General features: G+C 37.0%; 1 protein-coding gene across 2 annotated transcripts; it reads left to right on the top strand.

Moving 5' to 3' along the window:
• Nucleotides 1-10,677: 10,677 nt before the first annotated feature.
• mettl2a (methyltransferase 2A, methylcytidine) lies at nt 10,678-18,543 on the top strand. Of its 2 annotated transcripts, none has more exons than XM_067373211.1 (9): nt 10,678-10,866; nt 13,980-14,068; nt 14,386-14,612; nt 15,141-15,190; nt 15,278-15,338; nt 15,439-15,578; nt 17,403-17,509; nt 17,953-18,018; nt 18,123-18,543. In XM_067373211.1, exons 1-9 carry the CDS (start codon nt 10,703-10,705, stop codon nt 18,269-18,271), a joined length of 1,053 nt encoding a protein of 350 aa, XP_067229312.1. In that variant the 5' UTR covers nt 10,678-10,702; the 3' UTR covers nt 18,272-18,543. The 2 variants fall into 2 exon arrangements, with proteins under 2 accessions (XP_067229312.1, XP_067229319.1); XM_067373218.1 differs by lacking the exon at nt 10,678-10,866 and adding an exon at nt 12,919-13,179.
• The last annotated feature ends 602 nt before the right edge of the window (nt 18,544-19,145 follow it).

Raw genomic sequence — 19,145 nt, 5'->3', positions numbered from 1 at the left:
GTCTGCATAGCGGTGGGTAGTTTGGGTAATGGGATCAGACGACATGCCTTGGAGAAGCGATCCACTACTGTGAGTATGGTGGTGTAGCCGTTGGAAACAGGGAGATCAGTTATAAAGTCGACTGCGATGTGGGACCAAGGACGCTGGGGCACGGGTAGAGGATGCAGCAGACCGGCTGGGAGCTGATGAGAGGACTTATGACGGTTACAGATCGAGCAGGCTTTGACAAACTGAGTAGTGTCTTTCGATAGGGAAGGCCACCAGAAGCGGTTCTGTATGACTTGTATAGTAGCGGTGATGCCTGGGTGACCGACTGCTGGGGAGTTGTGAACCATCTCCAGTATCCGAGGGCGCAGAGCCGGTGGTACAAATGTTCTCTCCGGAGGACATTCTCGAGGGACCTCGATCTCTGCGTTGGCCTGTTCCAGTTCAGTCATAACGTCCCACTGTACAGGTGCGATAACAAGAGAAGATGGAATTATGGTTTCTGGATCTTTGTGTTCTTGCTCACCTTCAAACTGACGCGAAAGGGCATCCGCTTTGGTGTTTCTTGAGCCAGGTCGATAAGTCACGGTGAAGTTGAAGCGTGAGAAGAAAAGGGACCACCGGGCCTGACGGGGGTTCAATCTCTTGGCGGTGCGGAGGTATTCGAGGTTCTTGTGGTCCGTTAGTATGACAAACGGATGCACGGCTCCTTCCAGCCAGTGACGCCACTCCTCAACAGCCGCTTTCATGGCCAGCAACTCCCGATCCCCGACATCGTAATTTCGTTCAGCAGCATTCAGTTTTCTGGAATAGTAAGCACAGGGAAACATTTTAGGAGGATTACCTTGACGCTGGGATAGGATGGCGCCGAGACCTGTGTTAGATGCGTCCACCTCGACTATGAATGGCAGTGACGGGTCGGGGTGGTGCAGTATGGGCGCGGAGGTGAAGCGTTCCTTGAGCTGTTGAAAAGCATGTAAGGCCTCAGGGGTCCATCTGAGTTGACTCTGACCTTTTCTGACCATACTTGTAAGAGGGTTGGCTATGGAACTGAAGTTGCGGATGAAGCGCCTGTAGAAGTTTGAAAAGCCCAGGAATCGCTGCATCTCTTTGACAGTCTGGGGCTGCGGCCATTTCAGGATAGTGTTTACCTTTCCCTCATCCATGGCGACGCCCTCGGGGCTGATGATGTACCCCAGGAATGAGATGGAGGACTTGTGGAACTCGCACTTCTCAGCCTTGGCATAGAGCTGATACTGGATGAGGCGCTTGAGAACCTGTCTGACCTGTTGCACATGCTCCTGCATGGTATCGGAGTAAATCAGGATATCGTCTATGTAAACAATAACAAAACGGTTAAGCATATCTCGGAACACGTCGTTTATGAACGACTGGAAGACAGACGGACTATTGACAAGCCCGAAGGGCATAACGAGATATTCGTAGTGTCCGGTGGCCGTTGAGAAGGCGGTTTTCCATTCGTCACCCTCCCGGATGCGAAGTAGGTTATAGGCACTCCGTAGATCGAGCTTGGTGAAGAATTTGGCTGTTCGGAGCTGTTCCAAGGCTGCAGGCACTAAGGGCAATGGGTAGCGAAACTTGACAGTTATATCATTGAGACCACGATAATCAATACAGGGACGCAGACCTCCGTCTTTTTTACTCACGAAGAAGAAGCCCGCTGAAGCGGGTGACGTGGATGGACGGATGAATCCTTTAGCCAGTTCCTCCTCGATGTATTTCTTCATGGATTCTGACTCAGGTTGGGAGAGCGGGAAGATATGGCCCCTAGGAGGTGTTGTTCCTGGGAGAAGATCAATGGCACAGTCATATGGGCGATGCGGTGGTAATTGTGTGGCGCGTACTTTGCTGAATGCCAGCGATAGATCCTGATAATCTGAGGGGATTTGGAACTCGGAACCGGGTGAAGAGTCATCGGCCTGGACTGTTCTGAGGGGTAGAGAGGTGACAGGAGACAGACATTTGGTAAAACAATTCTTATCCCATTGCAATATTTGACCCTCTCTCCAGCAGACGGTGGGATTGTGCGTGCGGAGCCAGGGTAATCCGAGTATAATAGCCGAGGTCGAGGTGGGTAACACATGGAAATGTATGAACTCTGTGTGCAATATGCCGGTTTGCATGGTTAAGGGTTGGGTGATGGTGTTGACTCGTCCGGAGCCCAGGGGTCGCCCGTCTATGGCTTCCACTGTGAGGGGAGAAGAACATTCTATTAGAGGAATGTTGTGTAGTTGTGCGAACGCTTGGGAAATGAAGTTCCCCGCAGCCCCTGAATCCAGTAAAGCCGTGGTATTCATTTGAGTGTTCTGAATCTGGAGGGTTATAGGTACGGACACAGTTAAATCTGAGTGATAATAGGGATTGGATTCACTCACCATGCGCTGACTTTCAGGACGAGTGCGGACGGGACAAGTGTTACGAACATGACCGGGACTGCCACAGTACAAACAAAGTCTATTAGTCAGGCGGCGATTCCTCTCCTCCTCGGAGATGTGGAATGCGTTGATTTGCATGGGTTCTGGAGTTTCTGCTTCTGTCTGCTGAATGGGGCGGACATTACGTCTCTGGCCAGACTTGCGAGCTCGAATCAGGTTGTCCACGTGAATGGCGAGTTCAATATACTGGTCCAAGCTCTTCCCCTCATCTCGACATGCCAGCTCTGATTGTAATTCATGAGACAATCCGCGTCTAAAACAAACTTTCAGGGTATCACTCACCTAGTTGGTTTGAGCGGCGAGAGTGCGGAATGCCAGTGCATACTCAGCCGCCGTCCTTCTGCCCTGTGACAGCTCCATCAGTCGATCACCCGCTCCCTTCCCATCACTCGGGTGGTCGAACACCGCTTTAAACTGCTGCATAAAGTAATCGAACGTGGAAAAGGTGGACCCATTCTCCCCCCATATGGCAGTTATCCACTCTAGTGCCTTACCAGTAAGCAGAGAACAGACAAAAGCAATCTTACTGGTCTCCGTGGGGTATATAGCTGGTTGCTGATTAATGAAGAGTGAGCACTGGAGGATAAAGCCCTTGCACTTGGTTGGATCACCGTCAAACTTTTCTGGCAGTGAGAGACGAGGGTTGCTAGGCGACGGCGTTCCTGCCGCGTGGTTAATGGCGGCCGCGGCGGGGGGAGAGGGCGCCGCTGGCGCGGGTATCTGCAGTCTCTGTAGTGCCTTAACTAGTTCCTCCGTGATGGAAGTGAGGCGATTAAGTTGGTGTTGGTGGGCGGCGAGCTGGCTGGCCTGAGCAGACATCGTAGCACACAGGTGGGTAAAAGCAGCTGGATCTTGTTCTGGCGAAGTCTTCTGTAACGAATCATCACTCGGGCATTGATCCATTTGCATGCTTTATTAGAAGAATCGTAGTAATACAGGCAGGGTCAGACAGGAGCAAACTGGTATGTAAGGAACAGGCAGAATCGTGGTCAGACAGGCAGTAAGTCAGGGCTGGCAGATAACACTCACAGAAACGGGAAAACAGGCAGACGTCAGAGGTAGGCGGCAATGGATCGTAGACGGGTATACAGGCAGACAGCAACAAGTAATCAAACAGGAAATAACGCTCGGAATTGTTCACCACGGCAAAACAAGACTTCGCGTCTGACAGGTGGATATGGCAGTCCTTTATAGTCCGGGTAATGTGATTCAGCTGCAGGTGTAATCAGTCCAAGGTACGGGCTTATGGGAAATGTAGTGTGGGTGAGTGTGTGTGCTAATATTCGGGTGATGGTTCCCTCCGATGGCCAGAGGAGGGAATCACGGAGTTCGTCTCCGTGACAATAATTTGGCCAATGAAACAATATTTTGACTCAATTTTTCCCTCCATTGCAATGTAAATATTGTGATAATAAGAATACACTTTAATCTTATATGGTTCTGTGTGTATAAAACAGGATTAAGCACTCAAGTAACTTCAATTGCAATTTTTAATGATTCAATGATCCAAAGTCAGTTTTTTCACTTATACCACAGTTACCTCAATGGTGTTATTTTATTTATAATAAATGTTGTTATATATGCTAAACAAACAGTTGTTTTATGTTATTAATTATGCAGTATATGATAATGCTATAATGCTGTTGTGGGATTGGTGTGACTTTGTTTACACAACAATAATGCACTAAAAACGGAAAAGCTTTTCCTTTATGTTTTTTGAGTACAGACGACAGTGTTGTCAATCCCTGTTCGCACAGATCCGCGAAAACGATTAAAAATGCTGTATTGTGCATGCCAGGCAGATAGTTGGCGATGTCACTTTGTAAAGAAACGCTATGCGCTATGTTTTCAAAAATTTGTTTTCAGTCCACCAAACACTTAATTTTTAAGCATGCATTCTCAAGATGTCGTTTTATTTTTAAAGGTGTGTAGCTTTTTCTGGTGTTAAAAGACTTGTACTTCCTTTATTATACAGAAACAAAAATATCAGGTCATTTACTGTATTAAAACCATCCACTATTTGTCCGTCCATCCCAAACATAGTCAGTGACATTACTGTCTGTTTGGTTGATCAAGGGCAGACTGGGAATGTGTCTGAGGGTACACTGTAAAAAATTACCGTGATTTTAACAGTAAAAGACTGTAAAAATGCTGCGGTGAAAAACTGTCAATTGGTTTACAGAAAGTTTCCGTACTATATACGGTGAATAACTGTAATAGATCTAATGGTACATTTAATGTAATTTTACGGTAAAATACAGTTAAATTCACAGTTTTTGGAAGTGAAAAATAACAATTCATTGTAAAAATTTACAGTGAAAAACCATAAATTCCCACAATTCCCTGCGTGACACTTCACATTTGATATATTTTCGTTGAAATAACTCTGTTTCTTCTTAGTTTTTCTCATTTTTTTCTAATCAGTTATGTACATTAGGGTTTTATGTTACATCTAATGTTGTTAAATTAATGTTTATTGCATTTTTAAAATTTTATGCATGTTACCATGATGACACTGTGCGCACCTTCTATATGTTAGTATTGTCCTTCTCAGCTTGTGGAAAAGCTGCTTGTGATGAACTTTGATTCATCATGTGACTCTTATCACCACTGTGTTTGGTGTCTGTCAGTGCATTATAAAGGTACAAAACAGATATTAGTACTTCATTGGGTTGGTAAATTAACATTATATCAGTTAATGAAATACGTTATTTTACCGTAAATTTAACAGATTTTTTTTTATGTTGCTACTGTATTTTTTACGGTAAAGTTCTGGCAACCACAGCTGCCGGTTTTTTAGCGTAAATTTTACTGGGATTTTTTTTACAGTGTACATTTAAACGCCAACGATATGCCTACAACGGAGAACTTTTTCCTTTGAGTTTTCCATGTACAGATGACACCATTGTCAAAACGATCCCCATTCACACGAATCTGTGAAAACGACTAAAAAAGCTGTATTCTGCTGTCAGGCCATTAGATGGCAATGAAACACTATAGACTGAACATGTAATATGCATGTGCATGTAGTCATTGTTTTCACAGATTCGCGTTTTTGTTGTTTACACGGAGACCATTTTCAAAACCTTGTACTTTAAACCCCATTTTCAAATTGTGCATTTTCAGGCACCCAAAACGTCATTGTCATGTAAATGGACGGCCATAAACGCATAAAAAGAAAAGGGTGTCGTGTAAACAGCCCCTAAAACCTGTCTGAAAACAGTCATTATTATTGCAGTTCCATTTGGTAGCACTTTTGGTAGAGGAACTACACAGGTCCACTCTAATAAAGCTTTTTGGGAGGCTTTGACAAATCTAATGTTTACAATTTTAGAGTAATTTTCAGAGAGAGAATACGTTTTCTGATGAATGATTTCTACGATCTAACTTATTTTAAAGTAATTAAATCTCTAACTTTGTAACATGTCTCTGTAGTAAGTGCAGTGTCACTTTGTATAGAAACATTTTTTTTTTTGTCTCACAATTGTCATCTTCTGAATATTAATTTCAGTATTTTTATTTATTTTTTGGTCAGGTTAAAGTACAGTTTGCATCAGTGTTAATACATTATAGGGTGAATGTGATTTCACCAAGTACAACATATTCCTGGATCAGCCTTATTCCTGGAACTACATTCGAACCAACCAATCAATCATATTTGAGGAACAGGTTTAGGTGCCTCTACATCAGGGTTATTCACCTATCATGGTAAAAAATTGCACATGAACGCTCTCCCATTTCAAAACTTCGTAATCACGACTTCAGAAGAGGGAACTGTCAAATTTCTGATAGCACATGAAGGCACATAATTTTGGACATAAAAGTTGTTTCAGGACTAACAAAATATATTGATCCAGGAACATGTCTTGGCAAAATCACGAGTGTAACAGAAGCCAGACACCTCATCTGACACAACATAATTTTAGAGAACTGGACTGCTTTGCCATTTACGGTTCTCTGCCTACAACAAACAGTTTTCAAATAAATCCCTTTTATGATGAAACGGGTATGTGAAATGCTCTCTTAAAGTAACACACACACACAGAATCCTTTGATCCTTTAAACAGGAGGTAATAAATGCTATTTCATCCACATACACAAACAAACACGCCTGCAAATGACTCACAGGAAAAGTACTTTTGTAAGACACTACTGTCTTTAGACATCAAAATTGCTTTAGACACAATTTTATTATTCACTTCCTCACTTCAGTACAGCTTCACTTTATTTGCACTGTTTGTATTCAATTGATGTATTTTAAACTACTTTTCAAATTATAATTTATAATTCCTGTTTGTCTATTATCTAAAATTGTACAGCAAATAAAAACTTAAGTTCTGCACACAAAACTCTTTAGTCTTTGCTTTTTTTGTTCTGTTTTGAGCTGCAAAGTGTGAATCACATCTCACTTTATGGAAAGCAGCTGTTTGTATATTCTCCTAAATATATCCATTTGTGTTCCATGAAAGAAAGTCATTTTTGGGAGAACTGTGCATTTAATTTTGCAACATGATTAAACAATACTATCAGAATGTAATATCAGAACACCTGTGACGCACGATGCATTTTGGCACACACTTCCTCTGTGACTTGTACAAACAGGTGCTGGGAAAAAGCATTTAGAAATGAACCAAATTACATATTGTGAAACTCAAACCACCAAATTACAGCAAGGCTGGTTTCTTCGAGACATCACACCTGTTCCTGCACCCAGCTGTAAATCTCAGCTGGTTATATTTGTCGAAACATTTGAGTTACTATGACTTTGTACAGGTGGAATTGAGTTATTATTATCATAATTTTTTAATGCAGTGCTATGTAACTGCATACTAGTCTTAAAGTGGTTGGCCTTATTTTCAACTCTTATTTAAAGGGTTAGAAATTTCTGTCATTTATTACTCACCCTCATGTCGTTCCACAGCCATAAGACCTTCATTCATCTTCAGAACACAAATTAAGATATTTTTTAATTTAATCCAAGAGATTTCTGTCCCTCCATAGACAGCCTACACAACTGCCAATTTTAAGCCCCAGAAAGGTAGTAAAGGCATCATTAAAGTAATTCATGTGACTCCAGTGGTAAAACCTCATATTTATGAAGCGACGCGAGTGCTGTGTTTCCACTTTATCTACAAAATATTAATCTCCGACACATGTTCACACAACGACATCTGCTCTGTCAACATGCATGCGTTGTGGTGCTCTCGTGAACACCCGTCGGAGATTGTTTTGTGCTCTGGAACAACATAAAGGTGAGTAATTAATTACAGAAATTTCATTTTGGGGTGAACTAACCATTTAACATTAGTAATCATAACTGTTCTTTCACGTCTTTTTTAAATTAGCTTGTTTTATTTAACTCTTTTTCAGGCTAAGACTTTAATTTAGGTTTGAAAAAGTATAAGGATAACAGATTTGATCCTGCATTTATCCTACAGGCCTTTAGATAGAGAAAGAAAAACAGACTAGTTTTAGAACATAAAATATGAAAGTCACTTATGTATTAATACAGTAATTCACATTATAATAAGATGAAGATGCCTTAAAAGATTTGAATGAAAATCATAAGGGTCAAATTGACCCACGAACAGTACGATCGTATACAATTTCTGTAAGCACATTTCACAACACAGCGCTGTGTTGAAACTGTGCATGCATGTTCATGACCCTAAATGAGAAAAAGTCACAAAATTTCAAGAAAAACAACATACGTTAGTATTTCAGATAGTTTGAAAAAGAAACAATAGCTAATGTTTACCATCTGTGGCTGACAAAATATTTTTCAGTATTGAAATAAATGGGAAAAAGCTCATTTTTACCTTCACAAAGGTAGTTAAAAACCAGCATAACAAAATATAATACATTTTTTATTATTATTTTGGGTCACCACAGTTGTCTTAATTTTGTGTGTATATGTCAAAACACATCAGCGTGTTGAAACTTTATGCATGTTCATGACCCTAAATTTGAAAAAGTCCCAAAATGTCAAGAAAAGTTATTTTAAATTGTAATAATATTTCACAATATTACTGTTTTTTACTGTATTTTTAATTAAATAAATGCAATCTTGGTGAGCAGACGAAACTTCTTTTAAAAATATTAAAAATACCAATCCCAAACTTTTGAACGGCAAAGCTGAATTTTCATTTTCATTTATCCAGTCTTCAATGTCACATGATCCTTCAGAAATCATTCTAATATGCTGATCTGCTGCTTAAGAAACATTTATGATTATTTTCAATGTTGAAAACAGTTGTGTACTTTTTTTTTCAGGATTCCTTGATGAATAGAAAGTTCAAAAGAACAGCATTTATCTGAAATACAAAGCTTCTGTAGCATTATACACTACCGTTCAAAAGTTTGGGGTCAGTAAGAATTTTTATTTTTATTTTTTTTGAGAAGAATATAAAGAAATTCATTTTTTTTTTTGTTCAGCAAGGATGCATTAAATCGCTCAAAAGTGACAGTAAAGACATTTAAAATGTAACAACAGATTATATTTTAAATAAATGCTGTTCGTTTGAACTTTCTATTCATCAAAGAATCCTGAAAAAAAAATATTGTACACAAATATTTTGTACAATTGTACACATTAAATGTTTCTTGAGCAGCAGATCAGCATATTAGAATGATTTCTGAAGGATCATGTGACACTGAAGACTGGAGTAATGATGCTGAAAATTCAGCTTTGCATCACAGGAATAAATTACATTTTCAAATATTTTCAAATAGAAAACAGTAATTTTAAATTGTAATAATATTTCACAATATTACTGATTTTACTGTATTTTTAATTAAATAAATGCACCCTTGGTCAGCAGATGAAACTTCTTTATAAAACATTAAAAATCTACCGATCCCTAACTTTTGAATGGCAGTGTAGGTTAACCAGCATTTCAGTCAACTCACAAATCGAAACGGGTCAAACTGACCCGCAACATAACGAGGGATAAAGAACCAGGTGAGAGGAAGGAAGTGGGTGAGAGTGAGGCAGGTTGTGTGTCATGAAGTGTCATGAGACACTCTGAGGCACATAATATCTCATTCTTATATATGGCCCTCATATGAACTGTAACATACATCCCAATCTGTCACTTCTGGTCTATTTTTTGTCCTAAGGGTCCTGATGTCTCTCTATTATCCTGTTGCTGGGTTTGGCTACACTTGTGTGGAAACTGCTCATGACTGCTCTGAATATGCCAAGTTTGAAGAGGAGAAGTGGGGACGACTGTCATTTCCCACTCAGGCACAGATAATGATCATATCAACAACATTCCATATCTCTCTATCTATCACTGGTGGGTTCATTAATGCATGAAGTGTCAAAGCCCATATAGAAGAGATTCTTAAAGAAAAGATTGTTATAACAGGAACGCTCTTCAGTTTGACATGAATATGAGCAATGACCCACGCCTTATGATAATGGTGTCCTGTGTGTCAGCATGAAGTGCAAAGCACGACGTAAAATAACGTAAACACTTTTACTTTGCTTCCAGGCTTAGTTTGACACATTCTTGCATATACACTGCAGCTACCTCTGAAACTTTTGTTGCCATAGATACGAGACATGCACTTGCTTCTAGAGTTTCACTGAACTCTTCTGGAACTGTTGTTTCCATGGCAGCAGCTGCACTAGAGGTTCTCTGGTGATGTATTCAATTTATTATTAGCTCTCTATGAATATATATATATATATATATATATATATATATATATATATATATATATATATATATATATATATATATATGATTGTTTACACAATAACAAAACAGTTAAAAGACTCTTTAAAAGACAATTTTTTAAAATTGTTTTATAACCATGTCAATCATGTTTGTGTTTGTTTGTGCATGTTTTAAAGTCCCTGGTCATTTTAAAGTATGATTTGTCACACCACAGAAAAATGTGTTATTAACCACCCAGCCAGGGTGTTGTCTGGAGCAGGAAATTGCAAAAGACTCAAATGAATAGGCCTAGCACATTTCTGTTTGAAACAGTTTTAGTTAAAGAAAGAAACATCTGCAATATATTAATAAATTGCCAGAAGCCAGTTGTTAGATGCTACATAGCACCACTGAAATATGAACCACTGAACCATGATGTCAACTTAATTGTGATATTGTGAAATTGTGAGAAACCACTTTCTCTCAACTGAGTCTGTGCGCAATACCTCATAATGGTCGATAGGTGGCGATATTTCCCGGCGAGCAGCAGAGCTGGGCGGAGACACTCTCACTGAACAACATGTGCATCCGGTTCGCATGATCATGGCGGCACCTGCTGTTGCTTCTGAGACTTCCTCCGTAGAAAACATGCCAGAAACTGCTAATGGACCCACGGAGAATTCCGCTGAGGCTCAGAAACGACCGCAGTTCGGCACTCGCTTCCTCACAGACCCGCGACAGGTGTTTCAGCACAACGCGTGGTAAGACTGGCTGTCTCTCTCATTCACACACAAACTACAGACTTCAGACACTGACACTGTCTGACCATGCAGTCACTGACTGACTGGACATGTAGAATAGAATATCATTTTTTTGAAGCCTTAAAAAATGATTCTAAGCTGAATCCAATAGCTTAAATAGCTATGCATTTGAGTTTAGATAAATTGTTCTCCTAACACTGTCTGTCTATCTATCTATATCTATCTTTCTGTATCTATAGATAGATAGATATATATAATGTGTGTGTATATAAATATGTGTATGTATGTATGTATGTATGTATGTACAGTCAAATTAAAAATGATTGAGATTTTTGTATATATTTTTACTAGTGGGTGCAGGACACTATAGTTCATTTATGTAAATGAGGATATATTAAATAAAGTAAACTGTGACATATTATACCCAAAAATTCAGACACTTTCAGACACTTTGACCTGACCATGTTTTGCTTGTGTTATCTGACATAATTAAGATTTTTTTTTTTTTCTGACACAGTTTAACTCTGAGATCTTGTCATATTTTATTACCATTTTTTAAACTATAGTGAATAAACTGTAATAATGAATGAAATGTTCAATGTGTCTGAATAAATTTTGGTTTGACTGTGTGTGTGTGTGTGTGTGTGTGTGTGTGTGTGTGTTTCATTAGTCAAACAGTGTGGGAACTTAAAGGATTAGTTCACTTTCAAATGAACATTTCCTGATAATTTACTCACCCCCATGTCATTCAAGATGTTCATGTCTTTCTTTCTTCAGTTGTGAAGGTTTGAAGAAATGAAGGTTTTTCATGAAAACATTCCAGGATTATTCTCCTTATAGTGGACTTCAATGGTCTCCAGACGGTTGAAGGTCAAAATGAAAGTTTCAGTGCATCTTCAAAGGGCTTTAAATCATACCAGACGAGGAATAAGGTTCTTATCTAGCAAAACAACGGGTCATTTTCTTAAAAATAAATAAAGAAATTATTTAAGTTTTAACAATAAATGCTCATCTTGAACTAGCTCTCTTCTTCTTCTCTATTTGAATGGAGGGTATGCATCGACGTCACTTTTTCCCGCCGAAAACACGCTCCCTCAGCTGGACTGAGTGGCAAAAGAACCTGCTGCATGACTGGATTTAGTAGAGGAAACTGCGAAAACGCGAGTAAAACACACGAATACACTAAAGGTTGGAATTGAATGTGTTCCTTTACAACTTGTCAAATAAACCTAATCATGGATATTGACATGCAGTCAGGAATCGTGTTTCCTGACATTTATATGTGCCTGATTTCGACGGCGGGGAAATACATAAAGCAAATCTGCCTGTGAATATTTTATATAACTACAATATAGGTAGGTTTAAATCTGCGTAATAACTTATCAATGTTATATCGTCATATTGTCCAGCCCTAAAACAGATGTGGTTTTATAGTATAGTTTTTGTTAGTGTTTATTTAAAAACACCCAATTATGCAGAATATAAGATGGAAAATATTTAATTGATGAGTTGTCAACACAAAATATATATATATGGTATGATTTTACCTCAAAATCCAACAATTCCACACAAAATGATAACTGCAAATCCATGTTTCTTTGCCTGGAGTCCAGCTGTTTCTGTGAATTGCAGTGATCCATTTGCTTTTTGTAGCTGTAGCTTTCAGCAGTTTTTAAATATATGCCTCAGGTTTTGTGTCAAAGCTATTTGTACAGTCAAATCACAAAGCTCTTTCCCGTTTTGAAAGTGTTTTGTGTGTTCTTCGTGACATTCGTGCTGAAAACCAATGCTGCCGCTCAGTCTTTTTGCCACTCAGTGGGTGTGACCGCAGTCGTAACGGTCGATGGTGACGTCACATGCGTACCCTCTATTCCGGCAGTGTAGACACTGCTAAGTGTATTACTGCCCTCCACAGGTCAAAGTTTGAACTAATTGTTATATACTTGCACTAGCATATTGTATATGACAATTTAGTTAACTTTGACCTGTGGAGGGCAGTAATACACTTAGCAGTGTCTACACTGCTGGAATTCTAATAAAGAATAAGAAGAAGAGAGCTAGTTCAAGATGAGCATTTATTGTTAAATTATAAAATAAAAAAAAAAATAAAAAATCGGAAATGAGCGATGGTTTATCTAGATAAGACCCTTATTTCTTGCCTGAGATCGCTGTAAACTGTAATTTTGATCTTCAACCATTTGGGCTACTTTTTTCTCCACTATATGGAGAAAAATCCTGGAATGTTTTCATCAAAAACCTTAATTTCTTTTCAACTGAAGAAAGAAAGACATGAACGTCTTGGATGACATGGGGGTGAGTAAATTATCAGGAAATTTTAATTTGAAAGTGAACTAATCCTTTAATTCTTTAGAAAGTTCAAAACGCATAATATATTTCTTATTATGTAGTGGTTTAATTAAAGGGCTTATATATTCAAATTATCAGAATACCATATATATATATATATATATATATATATATATATATATATATATATATATATATATATATATCCAATTATTTATATATATATATATATATATATATATATATATATATATATATATATATATATATATATATATATATATATATATATATCCAATTATTTATATATATATATATATATATATATATATATATATATATATATATATATCCAATTATTTATATATATATATATATATATATATATATATATATATATCCAATATATATATATATATATATATATATATATATATATATATATATATATATATATCCAATTATTTATATATATATATATATATATATATATATATATCCAATTATTTATATATATATATATATATATATATATATATATCCAATTATTTATATATATATATATATATATATATATATATATATATCCAATTATTTATATATATATAATATATCAGTATATTATGAGTATACGATATATGTAGAATGACATAAAAAAAAAAGCATTGATTAGCTGTAGCTTATGTGTATGACGTAAATAACAGAAACGTATGCTGCTGTAGTTAATATATAATTGTACAATTATAGTAGTTATTATTTGCTTGCTTTCTCACTCACTCACTCTGATGGCGTTTCACCTCTTGTAGGGATAATGTGGAGTGGTCAGCAGAACAGGAGGAGGCCGCCCAGAAAAAAGTGCAGGAAAACAGTCAACCTCTCCCAGCAGAAAAACAAGGTATCAAACACTTTATCACCCATTTTTGTTTATAATGCCTTATAATACAAATAAAATTTAAACATGCAAAAATACAGTTAAATATATTTATATATATTTTTTCCATTTAAGACTTTTTTTAAGTTTAGGTTTTTATTCAGTTATATTTTAAGTTTTATTTCCTAAAAGAATTTAAAATTGTTTTCATTTACAATAACAACACGGTCTGTATCAGCAGGTTTTTAATGAGTTAGACTACTTCCTTGGTTATAAAGACTTGCTCAGAGGGATGTTTTTTGTTTTTTGCTAAATGTTGTCTGTTTATATTTCTCTTTCAGAGGAATTTGACTGCAGGGCTAATGAGTACTGGAACGTTTTCTACACCATTCATGAGAACCGCTTCTTCAAGGATCGCCACTGGCTGTTCACAGAGTTCCCCGAGCTGGCGCCTCAACAGAGGGTTCCACAGGACACCACAGCACATCTGTTAAATGGTGAAGATTCTCCCTCCTCACCCACAGACACTACATTTCCTGGAGCCTCTGCATCCTATCGCATCCTGGAGGTGAGTGTTGTAATTCACCCAAATAACCATTAACATCACACCATTGGCCTTCATTATATGAAATAAAGGCCCATTTACACCAACAACTTCTGGTGTAATTCTAATGACAATATTAGAAGCCCTACCAATGGGCAATTTTTATTTAAATGTTTGATCTTTTTGATGCAGGAAAGATCCTGATTAGCTGGCAATGTTATTATCGTTCATCAGCTGGATTGTTCTAAAATTGTTTAGTTAAAAATTGTTCTGAAAGTGATTTCATCGATATTGTTTCTCTGTGCTGTTATTGTTGTAGTTGTGGTGTGGACTCTGCTATTTTTATGTATATTTAAAACATATTTTAGAACTATATCTTTCTATATCTTTATCGTTAACATTATAGTCGTCATCCTTGCTGTGAACAGGCCTTAAGAGTGAGTAAATGATGACAGTTTTAATTTTTGGGAAAACTGTTCTATAAAATGAAAGCCCTGTCAGTAGAATATGCTCACTTTCTCATTTTGTGTGTGTGTGTGTGTGTGTGTTCAGGTAGGCTGTGGAGTAGGCAATACAGTCTTTCCCATCTTAAAAACCAACAAGTGAGTCCAGATGTAAACTAACCAGACCTGTCCAGATTGTTTGTTACTAATGCAGATCAAATAACTTCTTTTCTATTTGCTTTGCAGTGACCCAGGCCTCTTTGTTTATGGTTGTGATTTCTCCAGCACGGCTGTTGACCTCGTCAAAGTAACTGGAAGCTTCTTGATTTCTTTTAATCAAGGAATCTGTGTTTAACATTTACAGCAGGTCTTAATTTAAACTTGTTTGATTCATTATTTTTTGCCAGTCAAATCCTGAGTATGACTCGTCACGCTGTCACGCATTCGTCCATGATATGAGTGATGCATCTGCAGAGTATCCAATGCCAGACCACAGTCTGGATGTCATTGTCCTCATATTTGTTCTCTCTGCCCTGCATCCAGAGAAGTAAGACTAAAATTATTTAAATTTACTTTATTAAGAAGTTAAGTTTGTTAATAATTTATTCACTAAATTGATAAAAATTGAGTTAATTTATTTTAGTTACAACAGAAAAACCCTAAGTACATATCAGCTCAGACACAAAGGCCTTTGAATATTGTCTTGAAGTCAAAATGTTTGAGAACCACTGCTTTAAAGCAGTCAAATCTATTGGTAGATGATTTGTAATTTTGATTGGTCAGTTGCAGCATTATTTACTTTTATATAGTGACTGTTAAGCCCCAGGCAACTGGTTTCCTACACGGTTGTGATAGTTTCATGTTTCTCTTATCACTGTTTCTTTTTGCACAACAAAAATTTTTTTTGAGTAATAATTTAAATAAAAAGGATACAGCATATCAGAATGCAGGCCTCCCCACACATACACACCCACCCACCCACCAGGTAGACTTATACTGTGCTGAAAATTACAAGACATTTCAGTGGCAAAAGTGTAGTGAAGTATTTAATCAATAATATAAAAAATGTATAAAAAAAATACATGGAATATAGAAATAATTTTACATCAAAAAGAAGAAAGAAAGGATTTAACAACATCAAAAGTAGTGCTCCAAGTCTTTAAAGTGTTTGCTTCATGAATGCGAGCTGTTGACAGCTCCAAAGAAATAACGTCCAGCAAAGATAAGGCCCATACATGCCTGCTCATTGTATGTGGAGGAATCCAGCGACTGACTAACATTTTCTTAGCAGCAGTGAAAGCAGCTAAAAGTAATTTTCTCTGTTGCGAAGACAAAGGCAATAACAACATTTTAGGCACAACAACATTTTAAACTCAAACCACTATTTCATTGGCCTGTTGCATGAAGCTAGTTAAACAAACTCTGAGTTTCAGAGTAGGTGGAGTTGACAAATCCAGATAAATCCAACCTGGTTCAGATCAGGATCAACTGTTATACAACGCTCTGTATAAACTTTCTCTGTCAACTCAGGTTTAATCCAGAGTTTGCAAAGCGCGTGCACCTGAAAGTGTGACACGTGTGGCTAACAGCCAATCACACGGAACAAAGAGAACGTCAGTTTGATTCACTTCTCGTGAGAGAGCCACGCAATTCATGTCTCTTCCGAAGATTAAGAGATCGTTTTGAAAAATATGAAATTAAACGCATTTCAAAGCAGGAATAAACACTGATACAGTGAAAGTTTGCGAAGGCAGCTGAAAGAAAAGATCTGACTACATCAATACATGTGAATCAAACAATAATTAATATAGTTTCACAAAGAGCTCAAAAGAATACATTTATGCTTAATCTGTTTAAAAGCTTTTGTCTATTATGCATGTATTATATTTATTTCAATTTAAAAGCAAAGTTTAATATTGTCAATTAATATAATAGGCCTAATTATATGAATATGTCATGAATTAATCATAATTTTAATTTATTTAATATAAATGTAATGAATAATTAACAGCAAATGTTGAGCAATTTTGTTTCTAAAATGTTTTCACTATAAGCTGATTTAATTTGGAGCGAGAGATACAGGGGAAGTGGCTTTATTGCATCAGATACATGTCCCTTTACTCACACCTGATTTAAAAACCAATCCACCTTCATGATCCCGAAAAGGTTTGCTCAAACTAATCTTGAACTGAAACTGGCTTTATGCAACAGGCCACAGGTCTATTAGCTTGTTTGAAATGTTATTACGTAATAAGTGTGCTGTTATACATCAGCTGACAGCATAGCCAATGTCATTATCAGACAATAAACATAATTGAGTGATCTGTCGACCACTAAACAGTGCATCAACTTCTTAATCCATCTGTTTCAGGATGCAGAACTCCATTAATCGATTAGCACGATTGCTGAAACCTGGAGGAGTGTTGTTATTAAGAGACTATGGGCGCTACGACATGGCACAGCTTCGTTTCAAAAAAGGTAGATGTTACATCTTTGTGAAAAGTCTGTTTTTTTGTTGGATAATTTCTCAAAGAGGATTTTTTGGATTGCAATAGCTTGTTTTGCATCACATTCAAAACGCTTACACAAATGCAGCAAGTAGTCCTAATTGTGAAGGGGAATTGTGAACCACCAAAATGTCAATATTGTAACATTCCTTTACTGTAAATCATTTTTTGGTCTGCCCCATTTTTAACAATTTGCATGAGGAACTTTGAAGAACTTATTTTGTAAGATGGATCCAGAAAAAACATTATCACATCTTTTAGAGAGTTGTTTTTGTATACAAAAATGTAGTCTTGTCATTAAATTAAATTTGTATTTATTGACTGCATCTGCCAAGAAATAGACTGTGAAGCTGGTATTGTAGTAAATTACTGCAATACAACAACAAAGTGATTGCTTGTCCTTTACTCAATCAGGGAGGTGCTTGTCTGAAAATTTCTATGTTAGAGGGGATGGAACACGCGTCTACTTTTTCACACAAGGTAAATGCATGTTATAAGAACCTCTTTTTGATGAATACATTAAGTTAAATGATGGCACACATTTCACAGGGACTTTTTTTCTGACTTTTGTCATTTTCTTCTAGATGAGCTGCATGATCTGTTCTCCAGTGCCGGCTTGGAGAAGGTGCAGAACTTGGTGGACCGGCGCTTACAGGTGAACAGAGGAAAGCAGCTGACGATGTACAGAGTCTGGGTACAGTGCAAGTATCGCAAGGTCCTGGCGCCTCCTTAGAATCAAGGCTGCTTATTTGGAGAGATCGAGATCATCTGGGCTGAACTATGAGAGTGTTGCTATGTTCAGAACGGGTTGCAGTGCTGACACATGCCATGGAGTGAAATGGAGACTCAATCTTATGCAGCCTACTTGGGAATGTTGATGGAGGACATGAATTCCCAACTTCCCATGATGCACCTGAGGACCTTAAACTATTTGTTTATCATACTGAGTGATGTTTTTAAGGACTTTTTTTTAATCTTATGAATAAACTACATGATGGTATTAAATCAAAGCCTCTCTCTGACTCTCAGCTTCAGTTTTTTTCTGTCTTTAGTCTTTTACCAAACACAAAGCTGAATGTGGACTAAAAGCCACAAAACTCCTGTTTTGATTTCATGGGCTCTTAAACTATTTTTAGAGTTTTGAAGTCAGTGAAATTCCCACATTCATGGAAAAACCTGGAAATATCAGGAATTTTTGTCATGGAAATTGATCAGATCTTAAATAATGATGATTTTATTTTTATTTGCTGATATAAAATATTTCTTTGGCAAAAGATTACTCTTTGTAAGCGAAAAAATTATTTTCTAGTTTTGAGAAATGAAAAAACGTGGAAGATCACATTTGAATTGTTCATTTACATTTATTCATTTAGCATGTGATTTTAAAGAGAGATTCTAGTAAAGAAAAATCTAATTTTACATTTATTTACAGTTTACATTGCACACATCCATTGAGAAGTGTAAAATAATACCCTTTAGGAGTAATTGCCATTTCTGTCATTTCATCTAAATGATCACTATAATACAGGACAATTTGAGTCACTGTCCAATAAGTTGTAACTTTTCATTTTCAAGTTTTATACCCTTTATCTAATACTGTCTGACTG

This window comes from Chanodichthys erythropterus, chromosome 3, assembly GCF_024489055.1.
Source record: "Chanodichthys erythropterus isolate Z2021 chromosome 3, ASM2448905v1, whole genome shotgun sequence".
NCBI classification, from domain to species: Eukaryota; Metazoa; Chordata; class Actinopteri; order Cypriniformes; family Xenocyprididae; genus Chanodichthys; species Chanodichthys erythropterus.
This window is presented reverse-complemented; position numbering and strand designations above follow the sequence as displayed.